We start from the raw sequence: 12,800 nt of genomic DNA, 5'->3' as shown, positions 1-12,800 counted from the left end.
TGCTATGTACGTTTTGCAGAGGACTGCGATCTCAACCATATCCTATTTAATTGCATCCTCCATTATTCTTCTCGATACCCCCTTTTATCTGAACTGCAACATCTACCGGTGTCATTCCCAACCAGTGCTTCGTAAGTGTTCTTGTTTGAGTCATCAGTCCATAGACTGATTTGATGCAGCTCTCTACGCCACCCTATCCTGTGCTAAGCTTTTCATTTCTACGTAACTGCTGCATCCTACATCTGCTATAATCTGCTTGTCATATTAATACCTTGGTCTATCCCTACAGCTTTTACCACCTACACTTCCCTAAAAAACGAACTGCACAAGTCCTGGGTGTCTTAAGATGTGTCCTATCATTCTATCTCTTCTTCTGGTCAAATTTGGCCAAATCGATTCAGCATCACTTCATTAGAGGGGCTGCCTGGCCGAGGCGGTAAAGGCGTGCTCGGTTCGCCCGGAAGGACGTGGGTTCGAATCCCCGTCAGGAAGTCGTAAAATTTAAGCAACGAGATTTCCACTTCCGGAGGAGTATATGGCCCTGAGGTTCACTCAGCCTACACCAAAAATGAGTACCAGGTTCCTGGGGGCAAAGGCGGCCGAGTGTAGAGTTAACCACTCTACCCAATCACGTGCCGAGGTTAACAATGGTGGAAGCCTTTACATTCCCCTCCTCCAAGGGCCTTCATGGCCTGTACGAATGTGACATCGCTCTTTTATCACTTCATTAGTGATTCGATCTATCCATCTCATCTTCAGTATTATTCTGTAACACCACATTTCAAAAGCTTCTATACTCTTTCTTTCTGAGCTAGTAATCGTCCATGTTTTACTTCCATACAATGCCACGCTCCAGACGAAGTTCTTCAAAACCATTTTTCTAATTCTTATATCAATGTTCGAAGTGAGCAAGTATCTTTTCTTAAGAAAGGCCTTCCTTCTTTGTGCTAGCTTGCATTTTATGTCCTCCTTACGTCTGTCATTGTTAGTCATTTTACTAGCCAAATAACAATGCTCATCTACTTCCTTTAAGACTTCATTTCCTAATCTAAAATTTCCTGCATCACCTGACTTCGTTCAACTGCACTCCATTAATTTTGTTTTGGATCTATTTATTTTCATCTTGTACTCCTTATCCAAGACTCTGTACATACAACTCAGCACTTTCTCCAGATCTTCTGCATTCTCAGATAAAATAATAATACCATCATCAAATATCAGGGTTTTAATTTCCTCTCCTTGGATTGTGATTCCCTTCCCAAATTCTTCTTGATTTCCTTTACTACCTGTTCTATATAAACATTGAAAAGGAGGGGGAAAAACTGCAGCCTTGCCTCACTCCTTTCTGGATTAGTGCTTCTTTTTCAAAGCCCTCGATTCTTATCACTGCAGACCGACTTTTATACAGATTGTAGATAATTCTTCGTTCACGGTATTTGATCCCGATTATCTTCAGAATCTCAAATAGCTTGGTCCAATCAACATTATCACATGCCTTTCCAAGATCTACGAACGCCATGTATGTGGGCTTGTCCTTCTTAATTCGATCCTCTAAGATCAGACGTAAAGTTAGGATTGCTTCACGTGTTCCTAGATTTGTTAATACGCGTTAAAATTTTGCAGGCGTGAGATACTACACTAATGGTGCGATAGTTTTCACACGTGCCAGCACCGGCTTTTTTGGAAATAGGTACAACAGCATTCTGCCGAACATCGGATGGCACTTCTCCTGTCTCATACAACTTAGCACTAAATGGAATAACCTCGCCACGCTGGTTTCACCTAAGGCTGTCAGTGATTCAGAGGGAATGTTATCAATTCCAGGTACCTTGTTCCTATTTACGTAGGTCTCTGAAAGCTCTGTCAAATTCTGACCTCAAAATTGGGTCTCCCATTTCATCAGCATCGGCATCCTCTTCTTGTTCCAGAACCATATCATCTACGTCTTTATCTTGATGCAACTGTTAGATATGTTCTTGCCATCATTCTGCCTCGTCTTCTTTCCCTAGAAGTGCTTTTCCATCTGAACTCTTAATATTCATACACCTAGTTTTCATTTCTTCAAAGATTTCCTTGATTTTCCTGTATGCAGCGTCTGCCTTTCCTACGACCTTACAACCTTCAACATCCTTGCACTTCTCCTTCAGCCACTCTTCCTTAGCTGCCCTGCACTTCCTATCCACTTCACACTTTAATCGCCGGTGTTACGAGGGGAAAATATTAGCACTTAAAGACGTGATTCATTTTTGAAGACTGCAACTTTGAGAATCCGAATCTTTTGTTCATGGCATTATTCCTCCAAAAATGGAATGAACTGAAATATTGAACGTAAGATATTTTCAATTGCCTTTAACCACCAACTCATATTTTGGTATATGTGTTATCTGTGTCAATTGTGCATGGCTAAGTCATATCCAAACGTTGTTTAAAAGGCAATAAATTAAAGAAATTAAAAAATTAGAAAAAATTAAGGAGGTATCTTAAAAATAACACACGCGGCTTTACTACAAAGGACGAGTAAATGTAGAAAGTAACTGCCTTACCTTTAAGTTGTTTCGCAATTTTCTTGGTTGGATCCAGCCAGTGCTGCAACAAGAGAAACAATAATCTTCAGTGTTGTGCCACCACCTTGCACATGAACAACAGCAAGAGAAAGAAAAAGAAAGCAGGTCACAGGAAGTGCAGATTGATAGGTAAAATTTAATAACAGGGAAACGAAGACAAACATTTCCCAACGATTGGTATACGCAACACCTGACGCGAGTACTTATTATGTCTGTGATTTATGAGAATATTTAATAGAAATAAGGGAACAGTAAGAACACTTAAACAGTTAATCACACTTTTAGAGGAAGAAAGCCAAGGGAAACAGAATGAATTATGTAAACAATGAATATATCTGTAGGCTTATTTATTTAGTAAGTTTAAAGCAGAATGTATGACATTAATTGCTGAAATTATTCAGAGTAGGTTACATTCTAAACAGAGTTAAGCTCAAAATTATAAATTTAATGAGATACTCAAACCAGAAACATTTCTGTTTCTAAATGGACTTGTAAATTTTGTCATATCAGTCAGTGTATGGAGACACAACATACACAAGACATGATATTAAATATGTGAAATACAGCCATTGTCAGCTCTTACGAGAAGACATTGGGAAAGGGATTGATTCGTGGACGTATTTTGAAAGGGGAAGTGACAGAGACGCTTGGCTGAACTAAAACTTAATTAAATGGCTGGCAATTAAAACGTACCATAGTATTCCCTCAAGATACGCTCCATACAGTGTTACGTAATATACAAATATGGTTCATAACACGTGGGAGAGCGTTTAACTGGCAACTATTTCAATATATTTTCTTTTTCGACACTAGCTTACAATCCGTAAACTTAAGTGTATAATTGTATACTCATTTCAACGGTCAGACTGTAAACATTTTTTTTTTTTTTTACAAATTGCCTTACGTCGCACCGATACAGATAGGTGTTATGGCGACGGGACGATGGGATAGGAAAGGTCTGGGAGCGGGAAGGAAGCAGCCGTGGCCTTAATTAAGGTACAGCGCCAGCTTGTGCCTAGTGTAAAAATGGGAAACCACGAAAACCATCTTCAGGGTTGCCGACAGTGGGGTTCGAAATCACTCTCTCCCCAATGCAAGCTCACAGCTGCGCGCCCCTAACCGCACTACCCGCTCGCTCGGACCCTAGGAATCAATCTGATATTGAATTCTGCCGTAGGCTGAGTAAGCTTCAAGGTCATACGCCTGTCCAGAAGTGGAAATCTCGGTTCTATATTTTTCGATTTCCTGACAAAGAACCGAACACGCCTGTACCAGCTCGACCACGCAGCCCGTATTAGAACATTTAAGCGGGCAAGTAAGTAATTTTTCTTCTTGTTTCCGAATTTGGCTGCCTATGGACCGCATTGGATCTAAGGCTTTTCTCGTCTTCTTCTTCTACTTGTACTTCTTCTTCTCTCAGAACCTCTTCATCCATTCACTTCTAATCTTCATTTCTTTCTCAAATATGACCAATTTGGGTCTACATTTTGGTAGTTTCTCCTGGAATGTTTTGATGCTGCCCACTCGGCTTCAAAATTCTTTTCTGTTGTGAATCATATCCATTCTAAGTCCACTTTCTATTGCATCTCCTTTTACCTCTTCGATACACTTCGTCGAAGCTTTCAGTACAGTGATGTTGATGTACTTGAATATTTTCTTAGTTAGCCGTTTCTCATCCATTCTTTCAAGATGCCCATAGAATTTTAGCCTCCGCTTTCGCATGGTAAGTAATTATAATTACTTCTTTTCAAGTTTTTATTACAAATGTTTTCCTACCATGATTATCATTTAGTAACAATCTCTCCGCACCTTTTAAGCCTTGCTGCTTGAGCTTACACCTACGTGCTTGGCGTTTTCAGTACGGTACCTTTTATCACCAATCCTAGAAAGGGTTGTCAGATACCTGAAATCAAAATACGGGGCAGATGTGCGATCAAGGAAATCAACGGGCTAGTATTCTACAAGTTATAAACTTCGTTCCACAATGATACGCTTAATAATGCATGCCTTAACATTTATACAGACTGAAACTTAGAGAACCGAAGAAGTTGGCCGCGCGGTTTGCGTTATGTAGCTATGAGCTTGTATTTGGGAGAGGATGGGTTCAAACCTCACTGTCGGCAGCCCTAAAAGAGGTTTTCTGTGATTTCCCATTTTACACCAGGCAAATGCTGGGCTGTCTTAAGGCCACAGTCGATTCCAGTCCTAGCCCTATTCTATCCCACCGTCACCGTAAGACCTGCCCCTGTCGCTGCGACGTAAATAAATAGGAAAAAACTTAGTTTATTTAATTATTCATACCGGTTCTTTCAATGTCAATATATTTTCATTTCTCTGAAGTGCTGTTAACATTTTTTGTGTCATTCTTAGCAATTCCATAAACATCTCTGCATGACATTGAAGAAAAATTTACAGAAATGAACAGCTCAGACCTAATCAAGTCAACAGAACATATTTCTCACAGCTGACAATTTCACACGAACATGCGGTTGACTCGGACAACTTCAGGTAGCTGTTCGCTATTACGCGTCTTATTCACCGAGATGGACAATCCGAGAACTGCAAACTATAAAATAATTAAATATCTATGAACTCACACCAGATAAAGAAACCAAGGAGTGAAGAAATCTGTCCTCTTCGAAAAAAAGACCAAAACCTCTTGGTACTTATCAGAGGTGGGAACACTGACGTATTTCTCTCGAGGTTCAAAATACGGGACAATTGACGTCACGGATAGGAGCTGTCTGGGACTCAGAACATTTAACACGAATACGGTACTGTCCGTAAAATCCGTGACGTCTGGCAACCCTGTTACTAGATGGGTTTGTCTAACGTAATTTTTCTTTACTTTTATCTAATCGGTATACCTAAAACTCTGTTGTCCTTTTGTGAAATAACTGGTTCCTGCATTTCTCTAAACCAAGCAAAAAAAATGATAATTTTAATTTCAGCTGTTCTCATTTATTTGCACGTTCACTGATTAAAGGTGCATCAGTACGATGACAAAATGAGTTTGCATTGATTTTCGCCTAACCACACCCACACGAAGCACGTTCACAAAGCTAGGGATACAACAATCCTCGTTAGTTGAACTGAAAGGTAAAATTTTACAATAGAATCTATGACGTTACCATGGTGCTATCATTAGAAATGTTAACAATTCGTTTTACAGGCTAAAACTGTCCGCATGATCGACTTGTGGACACAATAGAATTACAACCCTGCGTTTCAATACAGGAAGATTAATTGTTCCCACTTATTTGTACCAACAGTTGTTCTCGCTTCACACAAATTTATCAACCCTCCCTTCAACCCATGCATATCTCGAAACCACCCAGCTTATACGCTCCTGCAGCATAGCTGACCTTAAAACAAACCAATACAAGGTTAATTTTGTGTGTTAACTTTCTTACTAAATACCGTTCATTAGTGTCAAACTCAATGGGCCGATTGCAGAAACGGTATTTAGACGATGTCTAAGTATGGCCACTGCATTACAAAGACGTTATTTATCACTTAGACACGTCTAAAACCGATGTTCAACCGGCCATGTTTAAACACTGCCGACAACACTGTTTAAACTCAAATTTTAGGAGTGAATCACAATCAGAGGTTATGTACCATGAAACATATGACACAAGGAACAGTCCGGTAACTGTCAACTTGGCCACAATTCTTGGCAACCGATATATTTTATAATATTTGGGATATTTTCCCCGGAATTATAGGTCACTTCGACTACATCCATACCAGAATAACTTGTCCCGATCGTCAGAGGGCTGTCACATACATCAACCGTGAGGGATTCAGATATTACATTTACTGCCAAGTAAGCACACATAATAGTGACACTAGAAGGTAGGTTGTGTGTGTGTGTGGGGGGGGTCTTTTTCCGGATACTCGTCGCGCTTATTCAGGTAAGTTTTCGGTAACTATGAGATAGGAAAAGGCAAGGACTGGGAAGGAAGAGCTATGGCCATAATAACAACCCCAGTATTTGCCTAATGTAAAAATGGGGAAACTACGGATGCGTTTCGAACGTATGATCTCTAGAATGCAAGATGCATCTATATGGCCCGTAAAATTCATTCGGTTCTTTTTTTTTTTTTTTTTTCGCTATTTGCTTTACGTCGCACCGACACAGATAGGTCTTATGGCGACGATGGGACATGAAATGCCTAGGAATGGGAAGGAAGCGGCCATGGCCTTAATTAAGGTACAGCAAACAGTTGCATGGAAGAGACTTCTATTTTCATTTTCGAACCAATACTGAAACTTTAAATGACGTCAAGCTAAACACCGGCTGAACATAGTTTATGCAATGGAACACCGTGATCGACGTTGTTTAGGTAGACGTTGTCTAGTAGCTTCTTTGCTACGCGCTGCTTTAGTACAGGGGGTTATGCATTGTTTAACTTGTATTTTTAGGTGACTGTTGATATCGTGACGGGACTTGTTCACGTGGAATCCAATACACAGGTACGCGACTTTTCATTTCAAAAATGCCATACAGGCCTATGGTGGCCGAGATTTTTTTTAAAAATGCTATTTGTTCGGGGCGTCGACCTAGAAAGATCTTTCGTAAATGGCGGAAGTGTAAAGTGTTGAATGTGAGGAAAGGATATTAATCATTTACAATTAAAAGCCCCTGTCCCGGCCGGGAATCGAACCCGGGGCGGCCGGGTGACAGGCGGACGCTTTGCCCCCTACGCCACGGGACCGGATATGGTTGCCGAGATACTAAGTACGGTGTCCTAGGTGAGAAGTCGCTCAGACATGAAGCTGTGTTACAGCTGTTTTACTTGGCAGCACAACATAGGCTCGGACCATGCGGATAGTAGGATAACCGGGAATATAATCTAACCTCACTTCATTCCTTAATTCATTTGCACTTTTTCGCCAAAGACTCAAAATGTATATATCGGGATTGGGCTTTTGGCAACAACAAAAAATGGTAAAATTGTTTTTGTGATAGGGTCTACGCGGCCTAAGATCAAAGTTACTGAAGCTATACTAAGAAAACGTATGAGGACAAGACGTACAGACCAGGTGTATTTTAATACTTCAGGTAAGACATACATGTTTAATGCAGCATGTCCACAGATAATGATATATATATTGCCATGCATAACATCATCAATTTTTATTTGAATATCCATCTGTAAAGTTGTTGAACAAGGTCTGGGGTGTGTAATATAAAAGATAAGTTTTCAAATTGAAATTGTAATGCATGTGCATCGTTTTTAATACGGGAAATTATTAATAATCAGATGTAAAAAATTAAATCCAACTCATTGGCTGTATGCTCAGCGTTGAGGTCTTCGGTGTTCGATTCCCGGCCGGATCGGGATTTTAATAGCATTTTATTAATTCTTCTGGTTCGGGGACTGGGTGTTAGTGTTTGTTCCAACACTTTATTCTTCATATTCAGACAACATACTACACTACCAACCATCACAGAAACACACAATAGTGATTACATCCCTCCATATAGGATTGGCGTCAGGAAGGGCATCCGGCCGTGAAACAGGGCCAAATCCATATGTGCGACACGGTTCGTACCCGAGAACTCACGAGTGTGGGAAAGCGGTAGAAGAAGAAGAAAAAGGATGTCAAATATAAATTATATCTCAAAAACTATTTGCCCAGTATTCAAAATGTTCCACATGCACAAAACTTCGTCCAAATTCAATGGAATTCAATTACATTTTCCACGAATGTTCAAACTTGGGTGAAAAATAAAATCAAGTGAAAAATTCCAGGTATTATGGTACTAAGGCAGAATTTTTTCCCTAATATAGTTACAGAATGCCATGCATGACATCAAAAATTATTGCTGTGAGTTTTTGAAGTTATCGTAAATATAGCTCTGTGAAGTTATTGAGCAGGGTTGTGGGTAAGTAATATAAAATATGCATTTTCAAATTGTAATTGTAACTGTAACGCATGTGAATTGTTTTGAATACGGGGAATTATTAATAATAAGATGCAAAAAAATACAGTATCTCAAAAATTATTTGCCCAATTGAAGTGAAATGAGGTATACATGTCAAAGGTGTCGTTAGTAGTGAAAATCAAAGAAAATTCTGTTGAGAAATATGGAGGTTTTAAAACTGAGGCCCAGTCACAGTACAGGAAATCATCGCCTCTTACACCTGGTGTAACATACAACGAAGGTTGGGTGCGGGATTAAGCTGGTGTATTCCAACAGTTGGGTGGCTGTACTCTTCATCTCCCTCGGCTCCTCTGTGTTAATATCTTCGTATTATTATGATACGTTTCTCCGAACACCTGGTCAGTAACTTATTTAATATTCTTAGTGCACAAAAGCTTCAGAAACGACTCTTCTTTGGGAACGGAGACTTCAATTCAGCGGTCCTTTTATACATAGTTTGTGAAAAAGAACAGATAAGTAACAACTGTTTTTTCCTTTTTTGTTCACCTTTGTTGGGTAGGTCATGCTAATCGCCTTTCGATTGCCTGGCTAACAGCTGGGATCGAATTCTCGAATTGGAGCATCAAAGGCCAATGTCAAAAAAATCACCGACGGTCGTTGTCCTTCTGTTCTCTGTTCGAGTTCCATCCTGGCTGAGGTCAGTGACATTTGACGGTATAAGTTACAACTTCAAATCATTGGCTTCCAGTACCGTACGGAAAATATGTCCTGTGGGGAAAAATTCCGAAAACGTGGCGGCTCTTAAAATCTATAACAAAATGGAAGAATGTACAAACATCACAGAGATATCTTCGTTATAGACTGTTATGTCTTAACCCTGTATTTGCAGATAGCTTTATTGCCTCGTTCACTTCCAAGGCTCTTATTTTAACATCATTAAACACTGAGTCTAACCGTCGTCACCTTGATCTATGGTTTCGGAGAACTCTCCATGGCCGAGCCTAATATCTTCCTTGATAACCTATTCCTATCCATTCGCCTCACATGACACCGCCACCTAAGACGGTTGATAAGCACAGCCTTCATTTACCGAGTTCATTCGTAATTTTAACTCCTCATTGTTCCCACTAATTTTTCTGGCCAGAAATCTTTCTCACTTTCTCGCTTTCAATGTTTCCAACTTACGAATAAGATATCCTGAGTCCACTCAGCTTTCACTCCCGTATATCAGTCTATCTAAAAATAGAGCTATGGAAAGATAATTCCATCCGAGAACTTACTTCTTTAAACGTTAAGTTGAAATCACTGAGAGTTCTAATCTCTGCATGGAGGATAAGACACAAGATAACATGGTCTTCAACCCTACATACTAAGGGGAGATTCCTCACACGTAGAAGAAAATATGTTATATGGACAGGGTCCGGAAACGCTTTATTTCCGTGTTAGAACTCATTTTCTACATCGTGGAAATACTCAGGAACAGAAAGTACCAGCATACCACATGAAATTCGTTCTTACATGAAATATTAAAAATATCCTCCGTTAGCATTGATACATACATCAACCCGCCATCGCATTGAACCTCGGATGCACTGATTTGTCCCTGGAGTATTGCGTAGGCCTATGGTTTCGCAGCTTTCCACGATATGGGCACGAAGACTGTCTGCATCTTATACCAGAGGTGGATACTAATGAGCTTTCAAATGCCCCCACATATAACTCTAGTGGGTTCAGGTCCGGAGAATATGGAGGCCAGGGAAGCGTTTGCGGACCCATGTCCATATAACATTACTTCATCTACGTGCAAGGAATGTGTCCTGAAAGTTTGGCTGTACCTTATAGTCACACTCTGTATAGAATGATAACCGAGGCCTGCAGTCCGGCTCCATGGGTAAATGGTTAGCTTGCTGGCCTTTGGTCACAGGGGTCCCGGGTTCGATTCCCGGCAGGGTGGGGAATTTTGACCATAATTGGTTAATTTCGCTGGCACGGGGGCTGGGTGTATATGCCGTTTTCATTATCATTTCTACCTTTTCACGACGCGCAGGTCGCCTACGGGTGTCAAATCAAAAGACCTGCATTTGGCAAGCCGAACTTGTCCTCGGACACTCAGGGTACTAAAAGCCATACGCCATTTCATTACCGAGGCCTGCATGGTGGATGTGGTAAAGGCATGCTACGTTTCCCCGGAGGAAGTAGGACTTAGCTAACCTTATTTCAATTCGAGTAATTTAGAATCATGTTTTCCAATTTCCGCCTCTGGAGAGACACAAGGTCCCGGCGTTCCCACAGCCTACGACTGAAATGAATACCAGGTTGATTCATGGGGACAAAAAGGGGCCAAGCTTGAAGTTATGCTCTCTATCTCACATCGCGCCGAGGTTACAGGCTTTACCTTCTAAGACTCCTGGGTCCTTCATGGTTTGCTCTACTTTATTTCTCTGAGAACATGCGTCGTTGTCAGTGTTCAAAATTTGTCTAGCAATATTGTATATCATCGTAGGTGCCATTCTAATCGTGTACATCCAACAGTGAAGCTCTCCTCTCCTACTGTGGCGTGGACTTAACTTCGTAACAACGGCAAAAGGTGTGGATACAACTCACGCTAAAGAAAAGCAGCTACAGTCGAAAATAGATTAAAAGAATTGGCGATGTTAATGCAAGAAAACACGCTAAAGGAAAGCAACTACAGTTGAGACACAGATTAAAAGGATTGGCGGTGTTAATACAAGAAAAAAGAAACTGTTATGCCCACATAATATTCACAAAAAGCGCTCGGTTACTTAGCGAAGACAAAATCATGAACATTACAGTCGTCAAATGAAACTTAATGGAATTTTGTTTTAGATTTTATTATAGGTTATGAAAGGCATTTATGTTGACATACGAGCCGCAGTGAGAATTGGTGGTGGAATCAGTTTTTGGTCAAAGTAATTACAGGGATTAGGCAAGACAGTACTCTTTCACCTTTTTTGTTCATAGTACGCATGGATACTGAAATGCATAAAAAAGTAGGGTGGGATTTAGTTGGACGGAAATGTAGTAAGCAATCTGGCTTACGCCGATGACCAGGTTTTAATGGGAGACTGTGTTGAAAGCCTGCAAAGGTGAAGCGAGTATGACAAGAAAATAAACATTTCCATGACTAAAGTGATGTCAGTAAGGAAGAAACCTAAGAGAAATGAATGCAGATGGGGAATACGAAACTGGAACGGTAGGATCGTTTCCAGGACCTAGGATGGATATTCTCCCGACATTGGTGTAAAAGTTACTAAGTGAAACTGAATCAAGGTGTGTGTATGTTTGGTATTCAGCCCGAAGGTTGGTCTGATCCTCCACAGTTCCACCAAAGGCTATCATAGCCAGCCTAGGCGTCACTGAAGAGGCATACTAGGGAAATGAGGAGTGAGGTAGTTTCCCGTTGCTTTCCTCACCGAGCCAGAAGTTGCTATTGCAAATCAGTCTGCCAAGCCCACTGAAATGCATGCACCAACCGACCCTATGGGCGATATTTTCACACCAATCATAACAGGGACTGGCTGCATAAGGAATGGTATTACCAGCATCGCTCATACCTCGGTCACTTTCATATTGTCAAAGCCAAGGATGAGACTGAGACAGGTCAATGAAAGTAACAAATTCCTCTAGCCTATACCAGAAGACATAGCGCACTGTAAACACTATATCTCGCCAGCAAGAGCTCAATAAAGGTATAGCTAAGCTAATGCAGTGTGCTCACAGTTGCGATCAGCGGTATTCCTCAAGAAAGAAGAAAATTCTCGGACGAAACTACATTTACTTTACTGTACTGTACGGAAGTGACAGCTGGGTAGACTCAGGATTCCTTATTCGAAAGTAAAAAGCAACAGACATGAAAAATAGCGGGAACGATTGCTGGTACAAACAGGTTGGAACAAAGGCAGGAGGGTATTCGAAGCGAGGAGACAAAGGCCAATTTAAGAATTAACTCTTTGGATGAAACTGTATGTATAAACGGGCTTAGGTGGTGGGATCATGTGAGGTGAATTGAGGAGGATAGGTTACCTAGGAGAATAGAAAATAGAAAATAAAACTCAGAGCATTAGAGTAGGTGAAGCATTATCTGATCCTGTCACCATTAAGAGGGCAATTCCTCAAGGCAGCATTATTGGACCATTGTATATAAATGATATGCGTAAGGAACTGAAATCAGAGGTTAGGCTTTTTGTGGATGATGTTATACTGTATAGAGTAATACATAGGTTACAAGATTGTGAGCAACTGAAAAAAAAAGTTATTATATTTCCGTCTCACTAACTACTTTTTGATGGTTTTCGGGGACGCCGAGGTGCCGGAATTTT

At 40.6% G+C, this 12,800-nt stretch overlaps 1 protein-coding gene across 11 annotated transcripts in view; it reads right to left on the bottom strand.

Annotated features, from left to right (window-relative positions):
• LOC136863859 (band 4.1-like protein 4) overlaps positions 1 to 12,800 on the bottom strand; it is a 1,130,227-nt gene that overhangs the window by 330,937 nt on the left and 786,490 nt on the right. For all 11 annotated transcript variants that reach the window (XR_010859221.2, XM_067140208.2, XM_067140209.2 and 8 more), the window contains exon 4: positions 2,544 to 2,586. Coding sequence is in view for 10 of the 11 variants with exons in the window: in XM_067140208.2 (XP_066996309.2) it covers positions 2,544 to 2,586 (43 nt within the window). In the remaining variant the exon portion in view is untranslated. The remainder of the gene's footprint in view (positions 1 to 2,543; positions 2,587 to 12,800) is intronic.

The sequence above is a fragment of the Anabrus simplex genome, chromosome 2 (genome assembly GCF_040414725.1).
Source record: "Anabrus simplex isolate iqAnaSimp1 chromosome 2, ASM4041472v1, whole genome shotgun sequence".
In the NCBI taxonomy this organism is placed as follows: Eukaryota; Metazoa; Arthropoda; class Insecta; order Orthoptera; family Tettigoniidae; genus Anabrus; species Anabrus simplex.
The sequence above is the reverse complement of the archived record's forward strand: the minus strand, read 5'-3'. Positions and strand labels throughout refer to the sequence as shown.